The 25750-nt window shown below is 41.7% G+C and overlaps 1 protein-coding gene across 1 annotated transcript in view; it reads right to left on the reverse strand.

Annotated features, from left to right (window-relative positions):
- sei (potassium voltage-gated channel seizure) overlaps positions 1 to 25750 on the reverse strand; it is a 362440-nt gene that overhangs the window by 78006 nt on the left and 258684 nt on the right. The window contains exons 20-21 of the mRNA XM_080285287.1: positions 17287 to 17398; positions 2796 to 2968 (exon numbers count right to left, since the gene is read on the reverse strand). Coding sequence (XP_080141413.1) covers positions 2796 to 2968; positions 17287 to 17398 — 285 coding nt within the window. The remainder of the gene's footprint in view (positions 1 to 2795; positions 2969 to 17286; positions 17399 to 25750) is intronic.

The following is a 25750-nucleotide window of genomic DNA, read 5'->3' on the forward strand; positions in this document are numbered from 1 at the left end:
TGGTTACAAATTCAGTACCAAAACAGCTGTTACCGAAAATACTACAAACATTCATGTATACTCTTGTCAATTAAATCTTTACATTTTTGGTAGTCTATATTAACTTACAATATTTTAAACTGAACACAAGACCATAGGAGACAGGACAAACATAATTCCTGAAAACTACTTAAGGTTTGCAACGGTGGCTGAGCCTTGGCCTGCGAGCAGTCAAGACATGTCCGTTTGCTGTGGCTGTTCGCTCGTGTGTGTTTGTGTGTGTGTGTGTGTGTGTATTTACCTATTTGTATTTACTATCTATCTATTGCCAGACGCCTCAATCCCGTTTGGGGTGGCCACAAACAAATCACCTCCAAGTCGTCCTGTCCCCCGCCATTTCACTGCCCTGCTCCCAACTCACACCCCCCTCTCTCATATACCTCTCCACCCCATCCCTCCATCTCATCCTCGGCCTCCCCCTCCCTCTTCCCCCCTCCACCTCACTCACATACACTCTCTTCGTCAGTCTTTCACCCTCCATCCTCTCCACATGGCCAAACCACCTCAGTGTATTCTTCATAACGCTTCCTATCACATCCACATCCACACCACAATGCTCCTTTATATCCCCATTCGTCAGCCTGTCTCTCCATGTGACTCCAGAGGCTCCTCTTAAATAACTCATTTCCACTGCTCTCACTCTTGACTTGTGTCCTTCCAACAACGTCCAAGCTTCACTTCCATACGTCAGAGTTGGTATCACAATACTGTCATGTAGTAACTTTTTCACTTCCATGCTCACATCCCTGTTTCTTATCACTGCTTTCAAAGAACCAGCAACCTTTCTTCCCTGCTGTACCCTTTCAAGCACTTCACCCTCCAAATCTCCATCCTTACTCATCACACTACCCACGTACTTAAACGAACTCACATTTTCCAATTCCTCACCATCCAACCTCGCTGTACATTCACTGACTTCACCTCTCTCAAAGACCATCACTTTACTCTTCCCTACATTCACCTTTAGATTCCGTTTCTTACACACACTCCCAAACTCATCTACCAAGCCTTGCAGCTCCCCTTCGTCTTCACTCAACAACACAGTATCATCTGCAAACAACAGTACAGGGAGTTTCCAAACACTATCCTCTCTCACCAGGGCCACTCCAACATCCACTACCCTACCATGTACCTCTTTTATTACCCCATCCATGTATAGCTTGAACAACCATGGAGACATGACACATCCCTGTTTCAACCCAACTTTCAAAGAGAAAAATTCACTTAGTTCACCATCCACACGCACTGCAGCCTTCGCACCATCGTACATACTCTTCACAGCATTCAACAACTTCCCATCTACTCCATATATTCTTAACACTTTCCACAATCCTTGTCTATCCACCATGTCATATGCTTTCTCCAAATCCATGAAAGCTACATACAACTTCTTTCCCTTCTCTAGAAACTTTTCCACTAAAGATCTAAGAATGAATATCTGATCTACACAACCTCTTCCCTTCCTAAAGCCTCCCTGTTCTTCTCCAACTAAGTTCTCTGTTCTTTCTCTAACTCTGTCAATAAGTATCCTACCATACACTTTTCCTATTATACTAAGAAGACAAATGCCCCTATGATTACCACACACTTCTTTTTCCCCTTTTCCTTTGTACAAGGGAATAATTATACCTGACTTCCAATCCTCCGGGACTCTACCTTCCTCCCAGGCCAATCTGCACATCTTCCACATCCATTCTACTACTATCTCTCCTCCATGCTTCAGCATTTCACCACACACTCCATCAATTCCTGGGGCTTTCCCCGATTTAACTTTCTTCACTGCTTCCACAACTTCTATCCTACTGATTTCGTCCTGTCTTCTCACCTCCCTCCTTTTTTATTACTTTAGTTTATTTTTTGTTTGATGTACAAAATACTGTGTAATGAATAATATTTAACAACAAAGACTTACTGTGTGCATTTTGAACTACCACAAGACACTTCAACCAAGTGTGTTATGTCAATGGGGATGTGTTTTAGGTTATTTAAATGGAAAAATGTTGGTGAGGCCCTGGATATAAATGGTATTGTATATACTGCAATGATATAGCCTATGTATGAGTAAATAATATCAGATACCTGGGAAGAATCGGTAACCAGGCAGATAAATTCCTGAGGCTTCTCCGTTAACTGGGATTGTACCGTACTTTTTTTTTTTTTTTTTTTTTTAACATCTATCTATCTATCTATTGCCAGACGCCTCAATCCCGTTTGGGGTGGCCACAAACAGATGAGGAAGGAAAAACAAATGAATAAAAAAAAACTTCCAACACACGAGCCAGACAATGGGGTTGCCACAACCCTGAACCAATAAAAAGTGGTAAGTTTCATTCCCCATAATATTATCCTTACCCAGAAAGCCATGTTGATCTAAGTCTGAGATTGAAGCTGTGTGATAAGACTATAGGTGAACTAAGTGCACCCACAGAAAGAGTAGCCTGGGTAAATGACTCTCCAAAGACACTGTAGGGAACAAATTAATAGTTTTGAGTAAATTCTCTTCTACATGACAGATACTCTTATTCTGGAAGCCTGCACTCAACTCCCTCATAAGTGACCAAGGACATTCTCTGTCACAGGATTCTCATTAGGTTGTAAAGCACTAAAGATAATTACAGTAATGATGATGATGATGATGATGATGATGATGACTAAGACAATAGGAAAAACAATGATAAGAAGGCCACTGATGACATGATGACAATGATGTTAATGCAGGATGATAACAAAATAACTCCCAAGCATTTAATACTCACTGTGGTCTGGTAATTTCGAGGGAGCGGTAGTGATGCCTGGAGTGTCGTGGTGTGTCGTCATGTAAGGAGGCTGTGCGTCGGAAGGTCTTGCCATCCTTGCCACCCACCCCACTGCTACCCCCTCCACTCCCTCCCCTAGACCCATTCCCTCCCCCTCGACGGCTTTCTGGACTCTGCATGGGGAAGAGATAGAATGACATCTAAGTATTTCTGTAACTCAAGAAATTTTTAAAAATGTATTGAGTAGATAAAGCTTAACTGTGTCCCTAGTGGATGTGCTCTAACCTGACAAGTGTCCCTATCTCCTTTCAGCTCAACTGATGGTTACACATAGTCTGACTACAAGGCTGATTTAACAAGTAATCAGACTCATTTCTATCTCATAATTAAAGCTCAACAGTGTTCATGTAACCATGACTTAGTATTTAAGTTGTGAGTGGCCCAGTTCTGTCAGGTGAAAAAAATTACTGTGCTACAGCTGGTCATACATTTGGAGCTCTGCAAATTCATCCAATAACTATACACAGAGTGGTTATGGTACTAACTTTACCTCAAGGCAAATTCATGATTTAATGGATTAACTTAACTGCTACGTTCCTTCTGAATGCATCTATCGACTGACTACGGCGTTCCTTTAAAATTCACAGTTCTATTTCAAAGTTGTGCCCTGTATTCATCCACTTTGTGTATTCATCCACTCATGCTTGGGGTTACCAGTTCATCATTTTTGCATCCGCTATGTCTGCATGAACACAAGCAGGCATGAACGAGTACGAAGAAAAGTGAAAACATGGTGTCCAGAGTGTCAGGTTGGCTTGTCTGGGAAACTGCTGCTGTGACTTTCACACAATCGTCAACTTATAGGAAAGTGACTCATAAAATGTAAATAAGTGAAAGAAACTAATTGTACGTGAACAAAATATTTGGAAAATGAAAGTGTCTGGTGTAGCTATATAAATATATTTTGTTGAGTTCAGCATTATTTACTATTACTGACAAGTCTTTTACTGTTCAATATAACACTATTATATTTTATAATGTCTGTGAACTAATGATACTGTAGTGCTAAGTGTACATAGTGTAAACCTAAGAGATGTGTCTTGTGGGGCATGGTGGTCAAGGATGGTGGGCGATGGTGGGGGTCATTGAGAACGATGAACAGTTACAGCGACAGACAAAAACACCAAAAACAAGAAGCAGTGCCAAGGCACAGCAAACCCGTTCCTGGCAGTCATTTTAGTGATGATGTATAAACACAACAGGATATCTAGTCAAAGATGTGACATATCAAATTTGGAGTAAATAAGATGAAAACTGATGATTTTATGCCCATTTGAAATTTTAGGCCTGACCCACCTGACACTGATGCCCTTACCAATAACTGGGGTGTGACCCCCCTGATGTAATATGGCAAATTATATGATGCAGAATTAAAAGATGCACCTTTAGGTTTGAGTTTCATGTCGATATGACGAATTTGAATGGAGTTAAGGCAAAAATATACAGTAATCCCTGTACTATTCAGACGCACACTTTCCGGACATCCCCACTTACCGGACATTATCGTCCCGGGATCCAATATTCCCAAAATGGTCCGGAAACTGCAAAAATTTTTAAAAAAATCAAACTTTTTCCCGCCCGTAATTTGAACTTGGCGCGCGCGGCGTGGGACAGCTTTGTTTTGGTGCGTATTTCCTCCGACATCTGCTAGAGTGCCGCTGCATATTCCCCATTTATCGCCTGTCTCTTGTCACGAGTGCACGATCATCGTCGTGGCTGCCCACATGCTTGGTTTTGTGGTGGTGCCTTACCTGCTGCAGGCTCTCCTTCTGCTCTCATGCCTCTCCTTCGTGTGTGTGATGATGGCCCCGCCGTCTAAGAAGAGGAAGAGAGTGCTTTTGACTCTGGAGAAGAAGAGGGAGATAGTGGAGAAAGTGGATGCGGGATGGTCTTCGTCATCCTTCATGAGTTCAACCTGGCCCGATCTATTTTGTTTGATATTGACCCTCTCAGTGTCAGTCACGCGATTTGCGTGTCATGTGGATTTTCTAAATTTGTTCAGTCACGCGAATTGTGTTTATAAGCACCAAAAAATTTGCCCAAAATTAAGTTTTTTGCGGATTTGCGTCAAATTTTGGCGTGTCGTAGCGATTGTAGCGTTTTCCAATGGTAAGGCATTGGCAACACTGAGCTGCCTAGTGGGGCCCAGCACGTACCGAGAAACCTCAGTCTCTTCCAAGCACCCAGGCGGTGAGGTTGCGTCGCGTGTACTGTCCCTTTAAACGCCTACTAATTCTCTTCCTCCTGCCCAAGCCGAAGCCCCAATGGACTCAGTGTGATAATGCAATATTTGTGAGCATTTTTGTATGTGATATTGTCGACAGAACATAGATATATGTCACGAAAAGGAATTGTGTCCGTTATCAAGTGTTAGGCTTACTGCCGATGTGCGTGTTCACTGTGGCGGGGTTTCGCCTCTCGCCCTCCTCAAGGCCCTATGGTGTGAATACAAATACGTATATAATGAAGCCAATGCCTAAACTGTTTTTTGTGTCAAAGATATTGTGGCTGGCTTGGTGAAATTATGGAACCATAGTGTGGAATGGGGCAGCCATCACGTACAGTTTTTATAGTCGGGAAGGAAGAATTAGAGGTGTTTAGGGATGGAATTATTGTGATTCTGATAGTGAAAATGCGTACGGAATTGTGTGAAATATATGTCAAACATGCTGCGGGTGTTCGTGAAGGAGTATGGTGTGTGCCAATAGAACAGAGTCGCAGCAAGTGTTCAAAGAGAAATATTTAATGCATCGACTGACTTAGCTAAAACAAAGCATGTCAGAGACAAGAAATATGCCACAGCCACATATACATACATATGTCATGCAGTGAATGTTCATGGAGAAATCTATTTTGTGCATCGCATGTGTTTTAGGCAAATGTATCGCAAGGAGAGAAGAAAATACGCCACAGCCACAGACACACACACACACATGCACACACACTCACCCACACCCACACCCACCCACACACTCACACGGTCACCCACTACATAACTCCTCATCTTCAAGCTACTGCCACCATCTCAACACCTCTGGAGGAAGTGAGTTATCCGTATTTTGTTTATCTGTATATTGATCTATTTCTATAGTTCAATATTTTCTACACAAATAAGTAATGTTTTTTACATACAGTACACACATATGAGATGGAAGAAAGTTCAGCTTCACTATCAGAACCTAGCAAAAAGACTAGTGGTCATGTTGAGTTTCTGACAGCACTATCAAAAACCTTATGACATTTTACATGTATACTTTGAGTAAAAAAAGAAAATAATAAAACATAACGAGCGATAATATGTAGCTGTGGGTGAGGCAGAGAAAGAATGATTTTTATCTCGCGTGCGGGTGAGGAAAAATATTCTATTTTTGTCGTCCAATTACTCCAAAACTATTGGACGCATCGATTTCCCGTAAGAACCATGATAAAGAGCAGTAAATTCTACGTATGTTCATTTGCAGAATATAAGCCTCTGGGAGCTTTTTCTGTTGGAAAAGTTGGGGGAACAGACTGTTTCGGTAAAGTAGAAAACGCTCGGAGGAGTAATCTCACTTTGTCGGCCAATTGCTCGAAAACTATTGGACGTATCGATTTCCTATAAGAACCATGATAAACAGCAGTAAATTCTACGTATGTACAAGACATAACAATGTAATATCTATGATAAGAATTCGTTGTTACGTACGCGGGAATATTTCATATGATGTGCGCACATCACGAAAGTGACGTACGGACGTGAGTTCCCAGTCGTTTTTGGCGATTTACTCGAAAACTATGAGGCGTATTGAAACCAAGAGGTGCTCATTAGAAAGCTGGTGAAATTCTGCATAATATTATGCAATAAAATCATAACATGTGTGAGAAAATTTCGGTTTTAGAGCTCCTTGATTTTTTTCAAAAATGGCTTTCAGTTTTTAGCTATTTTCTCGAAAACTACAAATCATATCAACATCGGATTTGTCTCTTTAGAAAGCTGATGAAATTCTCTATCAAAACTTCTAATAACATTTTCCTATATGATGGAAAACATTCGAATGGTGATGTTGGGAATTGAACATGACGTAGCGAAAGGTTTATTCACGGCTGCCTAATGTTGTTTTATTCGAGTTTTCCTTTTTTTTGGTGGTGCTTATCAGCTAGAACAAACATCGGCGAATAAGATGATATAGGTTTCAATGCAGTATACTGATGTTTGGGTGGCGAAAATAAGGAGAGAATACGTGTTATTTGCCTCGTGCGGGCAGCCGGGCCGGGCGGCTTCATAAAAAAAATCGTGAGCTGGAAAACTTACAGAAACTTTCCGTGCGCAAGAGGGTTAAGAGATCCCAAGACAAACTCATGCAGTACACGGCTGACTTCTCGTCGAAAAGCAAACGCAACATGGAGAGGAAGATGATGTTTACTCCCAAGTATGCTGAAGTCGACCGCTCAACGTTGATTTGGTATCGACAGCAACATGCTGCTGGTGTGATGGTGCGTGGGACGGAGCTGAAGGCTGCTGCTGAGAAGTTCGCGACGCCCTAGACTTCAAGGCATCCGAGGGTTGGCTCTTCGCGTTCAAGTTACGACATGGTCTTACCAACTGTAAGTCTCATGGCGAAGCTTTGGACACTAACGAGGACAGAGTAGAGGAGTTTCGGCACAAGGTGAAGGGCTTGATCGACAGGGAAGGCCTCACTCTCAGTCAAGTCTACAACGCTGACGAAACTGGTTTATTCTATCGCTCTTTGCCTACGAACACTCTAGCCGAGGAGACGGAGAAGCGTGTACCTGGCCGCAAGCTCTCGAAGCAAAGGATATCTGCTTTGTGTTGTCCTAATGCTAACGGCATGCACCGGCTTAAGCCTGTTATTGTTGGCCGTGCAAAGCAGCCTCGGTGCCTTCATGGAATGATGGATGTCCTTCCTGTCGTTTGGTACCATTCCTTGAAGGCATGGTTCACAGGCCACATCTTCAAAGACTGGTTCCACCGCCATTTCGTCAAGGTCATACATTACCAGACGGAGAAACTAGGAATCCCACGCGACCAGGTAAAGGCCTTCCCTCTCCTCGACAATGCACCTGCCCACCTGCGCAACAAGGACTTGGTGGCTGAGAATGGCTGCATTAGGTGCATGTTTCTGCCACCTAATACTACTGTTCTCGTCCAACCAATGGACCAAGGAGTAATCGTGGCAACGAAGTGGCTATACTGACGGAAGTTCCTGGACGAGGTGATGGTTGTTCTCGAGGACAAGGACGAGCGCAGGGAGGGACAGGACACGCGAGGCCAGCGGACTTTGGAAAACCTTCCAAAGACTCTAGAAAATGGTTGGTCTCATCTGCTTCTCGGAACGGATGAGGAGCATGATTTCCTAAGTTTCAACGTGGATAACTTCCATGCACGTCTACATGCGCATGGGGACGATGTGGACAAAGTGCGTGAGTGGTTGGATGATGACGAGGGCGATCCTGGGTATCAGACCCTGTCTGATATCAAGATCGCATCTTCAGTTGCAGGTGTCAGTACCCAGCTTGAAGATGCCGACGAGGACGGCGACAATGATGCGGACTCCTCTCAGCATGACACTACTCCAGCCATCCCCAAGCTAAGCGCACTCCGGGAACACCTAGAGTTCATTCTGGACTACCTGGAACACCCAGACTGCAACAGGGAGATGGAGCCCTTGGGACTTGTGGAGGAAGTGCGTGCTTTCAGGTAGCGCATCATTAATCGTCAGAATTGTCGTTCCTTACATCAATCAACGATTGACAGCTTTTTCAGACCCGTGCCCCCTGCTGTGCCCATCCCTGGCTCCACTCCGTTGCCTCCCCAGAACAGGCCCTCATGCTCCAAGCATGAACGAACAGCCGAAGAGAGCAGACGTCCCAGCCATTGCTGCTAACCTTAGGTAGTTTCAGGAATTTTGTCTGTCCTGTCTCCTAAGGTCTTGTTTTAAATTTAAAATAATGAAAGTTAATAAACTACCAAAAATGTAAAGATTTATTGCCTAGAGTATACACGAATGTTTGTAGTTTTTTTCGGTAACAGCTGTTTTGGTACTTAACCAACATCAAACATGGCCGAAAATGTAAACAATGAGTGACTTGAATTTCAAGGATTTGATACAAACACCAATGTCATGGACCTGGTTAAAACATTAAGTATGAGGATTAGTGAACTTGAAAAGAAAGTAGAGAATCTAGTGATAAAGGATGTGTCTGAAAATACGGATACTACCATACAGAGCCTGATCCAATCCAATTAAACAGCGAATGAAGAGATTAGAAATTTGAAGCGGGAAAATGTTGAATTGAGGAGGAAACTAGAAGAGAGTACTAATAAAACGGAGAAGGTGAGTAATGTATTAGAAGAGCATAAGGCAAAGTGGGCACACGTAGAAGAACAGAAAGAAGTGGTCAGCTTAAGAGAGATCATCCAGGAAGAAAGGGAAATGAACAAGAAAAAAATGGAAGAAAATGTAGTGAAAATACTGAAGAAAGAGAAAATAGTGAGAGCAACTGTAGAAAGGAACAGATGTGTGGTAATATTTGGAAACAGGGAAGAGGAAGAAAAGGTTAGGTTCGTAAGACTTGAGAGAGAAACGAACCTGGTGAGAGGAATATTAGGGAAGATTGACCACGAAGGAGACAAGTGGGTAAAAGAAATTGAGGAAGTAAGGAGGATAGGGCCTTATAAGAAAGGGGAAACAAGACCAATGAGAGTCAAGTTTACATCAGAAAGTGTAATAAATGAGATACTTAAAGTGACCTGGAAATTAAGCAAAGAGGCGGGGATGGAAAATATTATAATAAGAAAAGATCTGAATGAAGAAGAGAAGTTTAAAAATCATTAAAGGAAGAAGTAAAGGGAAAAAATGATAAGAGAACAGAGGAAGAATGTAATACTTTTTGTTGAAAGTATTGGATATGAAAGTAAGGAAGTGGCATTTAAGGAAATAGAAGTGAAGGAAACTAAGGGGGATGGCTGTGAAAGATCAGAAGTTGAGGAAGTGGTACGGATAGAGAGTAGGAGAGAAGAGGGTATTAAAAACGTCAAAAATAATTTGAAGGTGATATACTGTATACTAATGTTGATGGTTTCATATCGACAAGGATCGAAATTAACGATTTCTTGAGAGAACATGAACCTGATGTCATGTGCTTTGTAGAGACCAAATGAAGAGAAGATATTGATGTTCATTTGGGAGATGGTAAATACAAACTGTGGAGAAAAGACAGAAAAGAAAAAAAGGGAGGAGGAGTGATGATAGCAGTGAAGAACAACATAAATGTAGATACTGTGGAAATGGGAGAAGGCAGGGCTGAAGTGATATATATGAAATTAGAAACTGGAGAGAATATTAAGAGAGATATGGCGGTAGTGTATATTCCCCCAAAGACGAGAGCAGGGAAGGATGATGAATACCATGAGATGTTGTCAGATATGGCTAGCTATTTGCAAAAAATAATTGAGAAAAGCAATAATATAATTTTAGCGGGTGACTTTAACTGTAAAGAGGTGAACTGGGAGGAAAGGTACTCGGGAGGTGGCGAGGATTCATGGGGCACTATGTTATTAAATATAATAATGAATAATGTGATGACGCAATGGGTCAAAGAAGAGACACGGTTTCGAGGTAAGGACACACCAGCAAGGTTAGATTTACTGTTCACCAAAGAATCCGATGTAATAGAATCACTGAAATATCTCTGTCCTTTAGGAAAAAGTGATCATGTGGTCACTGAGTTCCAGATGTTCATAGGGAACGTCGAGCCAAGAGATGAGCTTCATAGACAGGGAAGATACAACTTTGGGAAAGCAAATTTTACAGGATTGAAAAACTTTTCTGAAAATGCAGATTGGAGAAAATTCAGAGAAACAAGAGAGATACAGAGGAAGTGGGATATCTTTCTAGACCTCTATAATTTGGGAGTGGAAAAATTTGTACCAAGAGTAAGAGGGAAAGAAAACAGGAAAAAGGAGTGGTTTAATAGAAGGTGTATGATAGCAAAAAAAGAGAGAGATAAGGTGTGGAACAATTGGAGAAAGAGGTAACAACAGAACAAAGGAAGAATATAAAAGAACAAGAAATGAATACACAAGAATACGTAGAGAAGAAGAAAGGAATTTTGAAAAAGGTTTAATAGACAAATGCAAGGATGAACCCACACTGTTTTATAGATTTGTTAATGGCAAACTGAAACAAAGGGAAGGAATCACCAAACTGAAAGTAGAAGGAGAGGTCTTTAAGGATGCGGCAATGCAAGCAGAAATAATGAACAAACATTTCCAGTCAGTTTTCACTAAAGAAAAGGAGCTTGTGGAAGGGGAGGGAGTGATTAGAAATGTTCCGGTGATGAAAGATATAAAAGTGGAGGTACAGGAAACTCAAGATGTAAGGAAAGCCCCAGGACCTGATGGAATTTCTAATTGGGTACTGAAGGAATGCAGAGAACAACTGGCGGATAAAATTCACAGTTTAATTGTATGCTCACTGGAAGAGGGGAAAGTGACACAAGAATGGAAGAGGGCAAATGTGGTACCAATTTACAAGGGAGGAAACAGGGAAGAACCCCTGAATTATAGACCAGTGTCTCTAACCAGCATGGTCGCAAAATTGTGTGAGAGAATCCTGAAAGACAGCTGGATAAAATATCTGGAAGAGATGAATATTTTGGCTGAATGTCAGTTTGGATTCAGAAGTGGAAGGTCATGTGTTTCTAACTTGTTGAGCTTTTACTCAAGAGCGATTGATGTGGTACAGGAGAGAGATGGTTGGGTAGACTGTGTGTACTTAGACTTAGAGAAGGCCTTTGACAAGGTACCTCATATGAGACTAATATGGAAACTAGAATATATAGGAGGACTGAAGGGGAAACTTCTGGAATGGATGAGAGACTTTTTGAGAGACAGACAAATGAGGACAGTAATAAAGGATAGGATGTCTGGATGAACGGAAGTAACAAGTGGAGTCCCTCAAGGCTCGGTGTTGGCGCCAGTAATGTTCCTGATTTACGTAAATGATATGGTAGATGGAGTGAACAGTTATGCAAGTCTGTTTGCTGATGATGTAAAGATCTTGAGGAAGGTAGAGGTTGAGGAGTATTGTAAAATACTGCAGGAGGATTTGGATAGGATACACAATTAGAGCTGGACGTGGGAAATGAAATTTAATGTAAAGAAATGTAAAATATTGGAAACGGGTAAAAGTACCAGAAGGCCATCACTGAATTATTTGTTGGGTAATGAATTAATCACAAAAATGAGAGAAGAGAAAGATTTGGGAGGGCTGGTCCAAGATAGTTTGTCACCAGAAAAGCACATTAACAAGATAGTTGGAGAGACTTATAAACTCTTGACAAACATAAGAGTAGCATTTCATTATATGGATGAGGAGATGATGAAAAAATTGATAGTGGCCATGATCCGCCCCAGGTTAGAATATGCAGCGGTAGTGTGGTCCCCACACAAAAAGAAAGATATAAACAAGATTGAGAGAATACAAAGAACAGCAACCAAGATGGTCCCCAGTCTGACAGACCTGTCATACAGAGAGAGGCTGGAAAAACTGGATTTGCCCTCCTTAGAGGAAAGGAGAAAGAGGGGAGACATGATTTCAGTGTTCAGGACCATTGTGGGAGTAAATAAAACTGACAAAGAAGATCTGTTTGTATGGGATAAGAGAGCAACAAGAGGACACGGAATGAAATTGAAAAAGTTAAGCTGCTTGAAGGATATCAAGAAATATAGCTTTCTTTACAGAAGTATAAACTTATGGAATAGCCTGGACAAAGAGATCATCCAGTCTAAAAACTTAAATAAGTTTAAAGCTAAATTTGACTTACTGAGAAACAGCGACGGAAACCCACGAGCATACATTCCGTGTATATCACAATTAGGTATATTAGGTAAATACTTAAATATTTGGAACGACTTAGACAAAGAGGTGGTGCATGAGAAAAACATTCATTTGTGTAAAGGTAGACTTGATAAATGTGGATATGGAGACAGGACAACACAAGCATTGCTCAATTCCTGTATACTACAAATAGGTAAATACAAATAGGTAAATACTGTACAGCCCAGGACATCAGCCACAGTGGAGTCACCGCTCAACGTGAGTTTGCGCCTATCTTCAGAATCGTCTACAGTGGGTACGCCATCACTACGACCCAGCGACGCACCCCTAGGTCACCTGCATGTGCTACTCTCAGACTCTGACAGTGATTAGACGCCAAGTGGTCTCCAATAGACCACACGGGAATTTACAGTGTTGTGCAGTGAAAAAAACGGTGCATAGTGTTCAGGAATTTGAGTTCTGAATGAAAAGACAAAAATTTAATGGACTGTAAATTTAACGTAAATAAACTTGAGTGTGTTTTGTTTAGAAAATGGTTTCAAGAGTGGAAAGACTTAAAGTGCAGAGTGCAACACTTATTTCAGGCCAGAATTAGGATGCAAGTAAGATGGAGGAATAGAAGAAGGGAAAGACGAGAGGAAGGAGTAGTTGTAAGGAGTGGAAAGGTTACAAGAGGATGAGAAAAAGGCAGAGTATAAGAGAGAAGTGGAGGAACGATTGGGCAAATATGAATTGGAGCAGATGGGAGACGTGGAAGGTGTGTGTAAGATATTTACAGAAGAAATATGTGCAGCAAGTGATGTGGTGTGTGGAAGGAAGAGAAGACGGAGGGGGGTGCAAGGAACAGCGTGGTGGACTGAAGAGGTGAAACAGGCTGTGGCACAAAAGAAGAAAGCATACAATGAATGGATGAGAAATAGGGGCGTGGAAGAAGTTGAGAGGCGGAAGAGAGAGTTATATGTGGAAAGGAAGAGAGAGGTGAAAAGATTAGTAAGAGAGAGTAAGAAGAGAGTGGATGAGGAATTTGGAAGGAATTTGAGTGTAAAGTGGAGGGACTGTAAGAAAATGTTCTGGAGAGAAGTGAAAAGAGTAAGACAGGGTGGAAGTGAAGTTAGAAGTGTAGTGAAAGATAAACATGGTAGATTACTAGTGGAGAAGGGAGAAAAAGTGAGCAGATGGAGAGAACACTTTAAGGAATTGTTGAACGTAGAGGATGGAAGTAATGCGAGTATAAGTGGCTGGGGAATGGCTGGGAGAAGGAGGGAGGTGAGAAGACAGGAAGAAATCAGTAGGATAGAGGTTGTGGAAGCAATGAAGAAAGTTAAATCGGGGAAAGCCCCAGGAATTGATGGAGTGTGTGGTGAGATGCTGAAGCATGGGGGAGAGATAGTAGTAGAATGGATGTGGAAGATGTGCAGATTGGCCTGGGAGGAAGGCAGAGTCCCGGAGGATTGGAAGTCAGGTATAATTATTCCCTTGTACAAAGGAAAAGGGGAAAAAGAAGTGTGTGGTAATCATAGGGGAATTTGTCTTCTTAGTATAATAGGAAAAGTGTATGGTAGGATACTTATAGACAGAGTTAGAGAAAGAACAGAGAAATTAGTTGGAGAAGAACAGGTTGTGTAGATCAGATATTCATTCTTAGATCTTTAGTGGAAAAGTTTCTAGAGAAGGGAAAGAAGTTGTATGCGGCTTTCATGGATTTGGAGAAAGCATATGATAGGGTGGATAGACAAGGATTGTGGAAAGTGTTAAGAATATATGGAGTAGATGGGAAGTTGTTGAATGCTGTGAAGAGTATGTACGATGGTGCGAGAAAGCTGCAGTGCGTGTGGATGGTGAACTAAGTGAATTTTTCTCTTTGAAAGTTGGTTTGAAACAGGGATGTGTCATGTCTCCATGGTTGTTCAATCTGTACATGGATGGGGTAATAAAAGAGGTACAAGGTAGGATAGTGGATGCTGGAGTGGCCCTGGTGAGAGAGGATAGTGTTTGGAAACTCCCTGTACTGTTGTTTGCAGATGATACTGTGTTGTTGAGTGAAGATGAAGGGGAGCTGCAAGGCTTGGTGGATGAGTTTGAGAGAGTGTGTAAGAAACGGAACCTAAAGGTGAATGTAGGGAAGAGTAAAGTGATGGTCTTTGAGAGAGGTGAAGTCAGTGAATGTATAGCGAGGTTGGATGGTGAGGAATTGGAAAATGTGAGTACGTTTAAGTATTTGGGTAGTGTGATGAGTAAGGATGGAGGTTTGGAGGGTGAAGTGCTTGAAAGGGTACAGCAGGGAAGAAAGGTTGCAGGTTCCTTGAAAGCAGTGGAAACAGGGAAGTGAGCATGGAAGTAAAAAAGTTACTACATGACAGTATTGTGATACCAACTCTAACGTACGGAAGTGAAGCTTGGACATTGTTGGAAGGACACAAGTCAGAGTGAGAGCAGTGGAAATGAGTTATTTAAGAGGAGCCTGTGGAGTCACGTGGAGAGACAGGCTGACGAATGAGGATATAAAGGAGCGTTGTGGTGTTGATGTGGATGTGATAGGAAGCGTTGTGAGGAACACACTGAGGTGGTTTGGCCATGTGGAGAGGATGGAGGGTGAAAGACTGACGAAGAGAGTGTATGTGAGTGAGGTGGAGGGTGGAAGAGGGAGGGGGAGACCGAGGATGAGATGGAGGGATGGGGTGGAGAGGTATATGAGAGAGGGGGGTTTGAGTTGGGAGCAGGGCAGTGAAATGGCGGGGGACAGGGCGACTTGGAGGCGATTTGTTTGTGGCCACCCCAAACGGGATTGAGGCGTCTGGCAGTAGTAGTAGTACAATTGAGTGTAAGTCAGACAAGAGTGCACAGTGTTAAGAGAATGGAATTCTGAGAGCAAATGACTAAGTTCTGTGCAAGACTTCATGAACAGTGTACTGCAAGTGCTTCAGGAAATCCTTCTTACTGTCAGAGTCTGAGAGGAGGTGGTTATTCATCGAGATGGCCAGGGACTTGCTGTAAGTACCCAGAATGTTTCATATTGTATTGTACTGTATTTTCCATACTGTACTTACCTCTAACACCTCATTTCACTCTTTTATGTCCCTTATTGGTGTAAATAGGTATTAGATGCTATGCATGTGCAGTAGGGAGGTATTTCTCTGAGTTAGGGTCCATAAATACCAGTCAAGGAGCCAAGGACTTGTTCTAAGTACCCAGAATGTTTAATATTGTATAAACTCGCCCCTAAACCCTAATTTTATGGTTCTTTTGCATTTATTTCAGTCTTTTATATCCCTTATTGGTGCGATTTGGGTCTTAAATAGGTGCTATGCATGTCCAGAGGGGGTTGTATAGGTGTTTTTCTGAGTTAGGGTCCATAAGTACAAGTCCAGGAGGCTGGTGCCCACTATCCGGACAGGACCACTTTCCGGACATGCCTTTGGCTCTATTACATCGGATAGTGGAGGGATTACTGAATATATTTTTTATTTTCTTTTTTTTACATTTTTTTGGGCTACAGCCTAGGCCTTGGCCCAATTTGGCCCAAAATTTAACCAGGAGATCAGAAGCTCATAGACCATCATCCCTGTAATTCTAATAAAAATTGCACCAGTCATATTCACGCAAAGTTGTTAAGAGACAGACAAACAAGCAAACAAACTGAGTGAAAACAACACCTCTCTGGGGTGAGGAAGGGTAATGACGTTGCTTCCACTCATCTCTACGACAACATAGGAGCATCTAGACATTCACTGAGGTGCTCACAGATAAACAGAAGAGTTTGGCTTTCTTAAGCATACCTTTTTTTTTTTTTTTTTTTTTTTTTGTATTAATATGAAAATTATTGAATTGAAAACTGTTGGACTGCTGCACCAGGGGCATCGCTTTTGCCACCTTCACTGCAGTCAAGAGGTTAATACTGTAGAAGACCTATATCCATCCACCCATCATCCAATCCTATGTTGCCCCATGAGGAGTGTAGGAACCTGGGGCTAGGCAAGTTGGTCCTGACATTTAAGATGAGTGTGACCAGCTTACATTACGCAGGCAATAAACCCCAATCACCCCTTGGATCTAAACCTACACAGGCCCAATCTGATTGGAGCACCTTAATTACCCACTAATCCACCAGGGCCTATACCTATAGAAAATGGCAGCTGTTTATAGAATGGAACTATTACTGATGATATATCACATATCTTGGAAAAATAGTCTGCATGGCATAGGGGGTTTAGGAGTACCTTGTCCTTTGCAATTTACATTGTACATCACACTTTAACATTCTCCTATATGCTATTTATATCACTTTAATATCAATAAAGCACACATCAACAACACACAAAAGGATACAGGAACAACATACAGAGAGAGACACAAGTATCTTCCCAAAGTCTGATGTAGCAGAAAAATAAAACCATCTGAAACATGCACTAGTAAAGATAAGGTTATCATTGTACTGCATCATTTGCAAATTATCATCAGACAGAACTAAGAAGAGAGTCATTTCTTTGTACAGGATAAACAGCTGTAGAAGAACTGTTAGGAAATCTATGCCTCACTGAATAAAACCCTTAAAGCAATTTAAAAAATCACATTCTCAGCCAAATTGTTACCTGATCAGAATCCATTTGGGACGGTGAGACTGAAGTGTGTTGTTGCTGTTGTAGAAGTGAGAGAATGTGAGCAATGTCAGCTGTCACTCGTGTCTCCAGGTGCTGCATTTGTCTGTTAGGAAATGCCAACAAACCATGGATTATGGTGGATCAATTATACCTATTAAAAAAAGGTACTGTAAGTCAAAGAAGTGAACATAAATACAACATACATGGCAGCTGATGCCAAGGACAAGGTTTTCTGCAGTTGACATGAAAAATTCATGTCTCCAGCAGCAGTACAGGAAACTCTTAAATACAATCATACAAGGTACACTCAATCAAAAAAGTATCAAGCCACATTCAATGTAAAAGAATTTGGCACCACGGATGGTGGATATTTCAAAATGTTCTTGGATACTTCCCCTTGGTGGTGGTCCTGCTTTCACTGGAATTCATTTCTCTTACTAACACCATTTTTCATTATATCTGAAGTATGCCACCACCACTAACCCCACTTTACCCCTTCAAATTGTACAGGCCTGAGACTTGACTCCCATAGACCAATACATTTAAGTGTATATGACTAGCCTACTTCTCAGGGTGACATTAAAAAAAAAAAAAAAAAAAAAAAAAAAAAAAAAAAAATCCATCCATCATCCAGTCTTACATTGCCCCATGAGGAGCATAGGAGCCCGGAGCTAGGCACTTGGTCCTGACATTTAAGATGAGAGTGACCAGCCTCACTCATCCCTGAAAGGCATTACATGAGCAATCAACCCCAACCACCCCATGGATATAAACCTTCACCGGCTCAATCCTACTGGAGCGCAACAATTACCCACTAAACCACCAGGTGCCAAAATTTGGTTATATGGTTACCACCCAGCATAGTACATGGTTTCCTGGTGTTCACGAAACCATTTGGCTTGTCATTCTGTGTAGAGTCACCCACAGGCAGAAGGAAGAGGAAAGAATGAAGGAAAGAAAGACAGAAGAGGGAGTGTAAAGTCACCCGTAGGCAGAAGGACACGGAAAGAATGAAGGAAAGACAGAAGAGGATGGAAGGAAAGAAGGATGGAGGAGAGGAAAGGGCAGACACCCGACAGCAGCACTACATCGTGTGAGTGGATGGTTAGCGCCCCCATCTACCACTTAAAAAAAAAAAAAAAAAAAAAATCTTGGGGAATGAATCCATCCAAGACTGTCACTCCAACGGAGGCATTCTGACCACTAGGCCACCAAGTGCCACAGTATGCACTGTTATTATATTCATAAGAAAATGGTTTGATGAAAAAAATATATATTATCTCACGGGGAATGAACCTATCCAAGACCATCACTCCAACAGGGGCATTCTGACCACTAGACCACCAAGTGCCACCGTATGCGGTTACTATATTCATAAGAAAATGGTTTAATTTTTCTTGGACATGAACTGTATTGACCATTTAGGCCATCACCAAACACCTCCTGTGTGATACTTTTTTGACTGTGCAAACAAATTATATTTTTTGTACAATGCTGCCTGTGACAAGAATTCAATCCATTTTCATACCTGCTAAACTGGTCCATTCTAATAAACAGACGTAGGATATCATCTTTTAAGTCTTCATCATCATCATCTTCCTCCTCCTCCTCCTCATCTGTGTGAACAAAGATAGCCATGCACAGACAAAGACAATCAGACAAACATAAACCACCACTACTTGGTACAGGCTTTAAAAAAAAAAAAAAAAAAAAAAAAAAACTACAGACAGAAGCAGTCCTTTTTACATGTCAACAAAGTGTTCCAAATAATCAAAAGTTTTTCCTAAACAATTAGTGCTGCAAAATTAAAGAACAATACTCTTTTCACTTTAACTTGGCACATATTCTTTTCCTTTGTATAAAGGAACAATCATACATGGAAATCAGGTATAACTGTTCCTTTATACAAAGGAAAAAGGAAGAGAGAAGTATGTGGTAAGCAAAGGGGTATATGCCTTCTTAGTGTGACAGAAAAAATATATGGCAGAATACTCATTGATAGGGTTAGGCATATAACAGAGGAGCTTGATGGAGGATAACAAGGGGGATTTACAAAGGGAAAAGGGTGTGTAGATCAGATATTTGTTCTAAGATGTTTAGCGGAGAGTTATCTAGAGAAGGGAAAGTGTATGCTGTCTTCATGGACTTGGAGAAAGCTTATGACAGAAGAGATAGGCAAGGTAAGTGGAAGGTATTAAGAATATATGGAGTGGAGGGGAAATTGTTGAGTGCTGTGAAGAGTATGTACGAAGGAGCTATGGCTATGGTGTGAGTCGATGGTGATCTAAGTGGGTTCTTTGATCTAAATGTGGGATTTAAACAGGGATATGTGATGTCTCCATGGCTGTTTGATATATATCTACATGGATGGGGTTGTACAGGAGGTGCAAGGTAGGGCAGTGGATGTAGGGGTGGCTCTAGTGAATGAGGGTGAGATGTGGAAGATTCTGGTGTTGTTGTCTGCTGATGATACAGTATTGTTGAGTGAAGATGAATGGGAGTTGCCAGGTTTGGTGAATGAACTTGGTACAGTGTGTAGGAAGAGGAATCTCAAAGTTAATGTAAACAAGAGTAAAGTTATGGTGCTTGAGAGGAATGAAGTCACAGAATGAATAGTGAGGTTGGATGGTGAGGATATGGAGAATGTATGTGCATTCAAGTACCTGGGTATTGTGATGAGTAAGGATGGAACTTTTGCGGATGAAGTGCTTGAAAAGGTACAGCAGAGAAGGCAGGTTGTTGGCTCACTGAAGCAGTGATGAGAAATGGGGAGGTGAGTATGGAAGTTACAAAGTCACTGCATGATAGTATTGTGATCCCTACCCTGGTCGTTCTATAGTCGATGTTGTAGACGGTCATCGTTCTTCTCCTAGATCTATTAACAGTGGTGTTCTTCATGGATCTGTCCTATCACTAACTCTCTTCCTTTTGTTCATCAATGACCTTCTAAGCTGTACATCTAACCCTATCCACTCATACGCTGATGACTCCACCCTTCACCTTTCCATTCAATGCCCGTAATGTCCATCTCAGCAGTAACTTCAACAAACAAGGGATGAGGCTATGGCACACCTAATGGCTGACTTGGCTTGTATCTCTAACTGGGGTAAAAATGATCTGGTTGTTTTTAATGCATCAAAGACTCAGTTTTTGCACCTATCAACCCGACAAAATCTTCCACAGGTATACCCACTAATGTTTAATAATATTCAGCTTAATCCAGCATCATCCTTGAACATGCTTGGGGTTTCATTTACTCGGGACTTATCTTGATAAGATCATATTACATCTCTTGTAAAATCTGCTTCCAAGGGATTGGGTGTGCTAAGCCGACTCCGTTCCTTCTTTACCCCTGCACAATTGTTGACTCTATACAAGGGTTTCATCTGCCCCTGCATGGAGTACAACTCTCATGTGTGGGAAGGCTCCCCACATACAGCTCTTCTCAATAGGGCGGAGTCAAAGGCTTTTCGCCTCATTAACTCTCCTCCCCTTACTGACTCCCTTCAACCTCTGTCTCTTCACCGCAATGTTGCATCTTTATCTCTTTTCTATCACTACTTCAATGGTCACTGCTCCTCTGAACTGTCTGCATGCATTCCTCCACCTCTACGATGGATGCGTAGCACCCGTCTAGCAGCAGGGGAGGCGGTGGTTGAATTGGTAGAGAGGCGGCCTGCGGTCCTAATGGACCCAGGATCGAATCCCAGCTGGGGCAGGGAACAGTTTCAGGATTTGAATTTCCTAAAAAGCAGACTTTCCTGATCTACCAGATGACCCGCCGACATGTCGTAAAAATACCCCCGCTAATACCAATACACCAATCCTGGATGAGACAGCCCTAGCATATATTCAATATGGATGGTGGGTGTTAGCGCTGAAGTGGTGACATATGGAGGTGTAGGAGGACTACTGGGCCTTGGGATATGTCACTGCCCACGAGAAATTGGCTCTGAAGCCTTTGCCCAGAGTCAGACATGTAAAAAAAAAAAAAAAAAAAAAAAAAAAAAAAAAAAAAATCCCTTTTTTGTCCAACTCTCTAATGCATGAGTTAACTGTTATCCCAGTCCTTCATTTATGCAACAGGTCAACCCTGGAACTGTCTCCCTCTGTCTGTATTTCCTGCTTCCTATGATCTCCAGTCTTTCAAACGCAGTGTGTCCAGGCATCTCGAAATGATCGGATCTTGAAGTAGACTCTCTCTTGCATTTTGTTTTTTCTCTTGGCAGGAACAGTTTTGGGGGCTCGTTGCCTTTGGTTCCTTCTTCCTCACATAAAAAAAAAAAAAAAAAAAAAAGCATGGAAGCGAGGCATGGACCTTGCCAGAGGGGAGCAAGTCAAATGTGAGAGCAGTGGAAATGAGTTACTTGAGTGAAGCATGTGGAGGGACATGGAGGGACAGGTTGACCAATGGAGAAGTGAAGGAACATTGTGGGGTGGATGTGGATGTGGCTGAGAAAATTAGGAGAAATATACTGAGGTGGTTTGGACATGTGGAGAGAATGGAGAATGAATGACTGACTAAGAGGGTGTTTGTAGGTGAAGTGGAGGGAGGGAGAGGGAGGGGAAGACTGAGGATGAGGTGGAGGGATGGAGTTGAGAGGTATATGAGGGAGGGGGGGTGAGTTGGGGGGGGTGAGTTGGGGGGAGAGCAGTCAAATGGTGGGTGACAGAGTGACTTGGAGGCGTTTTGTCTGCGGCCACCCTTTGCGGGATTAGGGCATCGGGTTATAGATACACAGACAGAATTAGCTTCTTTAATGTAGTTCAGGAGCACAAAAAGACAACACTATGGCTCTATACTCTTTCCATAACACTTCTTCATGACTAGCACCATATTGTACTGCTAACCTATTTTCAGCATTTAAGATGGCCAGATGGCAATTTTTGGCCAAGGAGAAAAAAATATAGCAAGTTAGCTTTATGGACAGTCATAAATACTAGTCTCTTCATTAACAGGACATTACATTTTTTATTATTCTTGCTATCACTTGATGATTTTATTCATCTTAGGGGATATGTCTTACAAGGAAGGGGTTAATGAAGTCTATGCCTAACCTCTCTTGTATATTTCATATCATATTACCGTACTTATAAAGACTCCAACATGCTTGCTTGCATCAAACTTGGTCATCTGATGGTGGTTCTCAATGCTGCTCAATCCCTGGCAGCCTCCCTGTTCAGTCCCTTATTCACACTTCATCCTCTTAACATGACCAAACCAACTCCATCTACCCCTCCTCATCACAACACCAATACATTCCAGTCCCAAACTTGCCCTCAACTATTCAGTCGCAATCCTAACCTCCACAGGCCTCAACATATCCACCTAATCATTGTCATTTCTGTATGTTTGAGCCTACAAGTATCTTCTTTCACTGTCCAAGTCTCACTACCATACAGCATTATACTTATAACACAAGCTGCAAACAAAGATCCCTTAGCACAATGCAAGAGCCCTCTCAGTCTTAGGAGAGGCAACAGCTCCCTGAACTTCCTCCACCCACTCTTTACCCTAGCCACAGAGCTAGCTCCATCCCTACTTCCAGCACATAACATGTCCTATAAATGACAAAACTCCTCCATACACTCAACAGACTCTTCAGCAATATCAGTCATTTCATGCCAGACTGTATCTACATGTTCTCCATGACACAGCACACATATGAAATTAGCATTATTTCACAGCCTACCTCTAATGCCGCTACATCTCTTATGTACCCACTTATGACAAGATGGAGCTACTTCCCACACCCTTGTGGCAAACTGTACATGGCCACACTCCCTCTGCTTTGACAGTACCAATACCAGTTCTAGATATCATCCCTTTTGTTTTATCCACATTTGCTCTCTCTTAAGTATGCAAAGTTCCTCTTACGGTAAATATTATTGTCTGGAAACAGAACAAAATATACAGTTCATTACTGGACTGACATTTGTAATTTACTTAGAAATTAACGTGAAAAAAAAAAAAAAAAAAAAAAAAAAAAAAAGACGTGACATATAATGAGGACTTGCGTTTCTAAAAGTATCCTGAAAGAAAAAATAGAACCATGCATATTAATAAAAACATAAGACACCAATACACAAACAGTCTACACAAAAGCACAGACACTCAAGTATAATTAAGAGAACACCTCTATTTCCTAAACACATCTACAATAAACCTGCAAAATGGAGAAAACAGTATCATGCTTTACGTGAAACAGGACAGTGCTTGACACATTATTTTGTCATGCAGGTGATTAATAAAGGATAAACACTTCCATACAAGCTTCTCCAATATACAGTACAACCTTGCGAGTTAAATTTTGACAACCATCCTGAAGATATCCTTTGTTTTGGAATGGGTGAACCGCATCTTCATGTGTTATGGTTATCACAGTTGGCATCAATTTCAATTAACATGCGCACATACACTCACACACACACACAGGTCGCCGACAGAGACGGAGCTCTTCCTGGATCGTGGTGAAATAATCGATGAATCAGCGACGAAAAGGATACCAGCCTATTTGTGATTATGTTAATGAGTGCATCTGTGGTGGTCCCGTCGGACAGTAGTTAAGAAAAACTGCGGTTTCGGTCATAAAAATAACAAGATATAGTGGAAACAGAAGGTCTCCATATGGCTGCATCATGGCGGAAAGGGACGGTGCTTTGTTTACAACTGGCGAGAGAGAGTTCGAGGGCTTGTGTGAAGAGGATGTGGGAAATGGAAGTATTAAGTTGAACCAGACAAGAATAGCAGGAGTAGAGAAAACAGCGGAGAGGAATATCCAGGAGATAAAAAAGGTATGGACAGTAATTAGAGAGTTACAGGAATGGACCTTAGAGCAGGGAAACGAGATCAAAATTCTAAGGAATAAACTGGAGAAAGCTTGTACACGCAGTGACGAACAAGAAGGAGAAGTTACAGAATTAAAAGTGAGCAATGAATCTGCCTTTAATGAAACAAAACAGCTTAAGAGGGAGAAAAAGAGGTTGGAAGCAGAAAGGGACAGGATGAAAAGCAAACTAGATGAGTATAAATCCAAATCAAGAATACATGACGGGCACATTAAAGATATCAAGGAGCAACATAAGGGGTGGAAGAAAATTCAGGAAGAAGGGCCAAACCCGACTTACTCGGAAAGTAGACACGGTGTGCTGTAAAAGGTAGGCCCATCCTAATCACATCTACATATGTCTAAGAACATATTCTAGGGGGACAACCCAGTGAACAAGCTGTTGGAAATTTTTGGGAAGCCACTAAGTGTCATAACCCAATATGCTCGAAAATCGCCATTTGTGTCCCTATGTAGTTTATGTAGTCTTGTCTTCAGTACAGAATACTACTACCCATACTCTTACACAAAATTGGTGTAAGTGATTGGTTTCTGATATCTGGGACTTTTTAAAACAAAATACAGTTCACTTGTATAAAAAAAAATAGCCAATTAACCACTAATTAACAATATTTTTTGGTACTTTAATGCCACCAAATGAACATCAATGAACATTACATTTAGATCTAATAATTGTTTGACAGTTACTACCATAGGAACTACACCAAACACAAACAAATATTTTTTTATACAGAAAAGAATAACACCATCAATTTAAGCAAGATTAAAACAACATTACACTGTACTTACAGTAGTAAACCTCAGTAACTCAGTTGGCAAAATCTTTAAAGGCTTGATATAATACTATCACACACAAAAGAGAGTCATCTGCTTTAACTGTCATTATCAAAGTCACTGCTTTCTTCATCCAATGAAGCAGTGAACTTCACATGAGAGCACTTGTTTTCTGACCCCTGGCAACAGCAACCACTGTAACAAGCGATGCCTTTCCTGCTACACGAACAGTTTCTGTTGCAGCCTTTCAGACAGCCACATGAAATGTTCTTGGACATCTGATCTGGCCATGTTGGCTGTGTGGAAGGCATTGGTGCATCAACTAATGACCAGCCATAATTTGTGAATGGTCCCAGATCTGGCTGGGCAAAATGGGCTGTTTTGTCCAGCAGTGTAGCCAGTGCCACCCATTTGACATGCAACATAAACACAGCTTCAGTTGGGGGCAGAAGTTTCGGCAGTGTTGACTTGTTCAAGAACTTGTGAACTCTTAGGCTATCCAGCTCAGACCCCTTAAAGATGTCACCCTTCTTCGTGTACACAGCCACCAGCAGATCTCTGGCTTGTTGGATGATGTCTGCAGTTATGATGTTTGAAGAACTCTCAACTGCACTACAAAAGTCCTCGAATGCTGGTATTTCCACCTTTTTGCCACAGCTCAGCCATGTCTTTTTTACCGGTGAAGAAAGGGAAGTTGGTGATACTGCACCCACTTAGGCTGTGGATTAAGGGGAGTGCTCTGCATTGTGTTGGGCCCAGTGCAGATGCAATCTCATGGACAGGCAGGTAGTTGGATTGTGTGGGTCACACTCACATTTCAGGAAGTTCCTTGA

The sequence above is a fragment of the Coenobita brevimanus genome, chromosome 105 (assembly GCF_032717465.1).
Source record: "Coenobita brevimanus isolate Jiangsu-jjx chromosome 105, ASM3271746v2, whole genome shotgun sequence".
NCBI classification, from domain to species: Eukaryota; Metazoa; Arthropoda; class Malacostraca; order Decapoda; family Coenobitidae; genus Coenobita; species Coenobita brevimanus.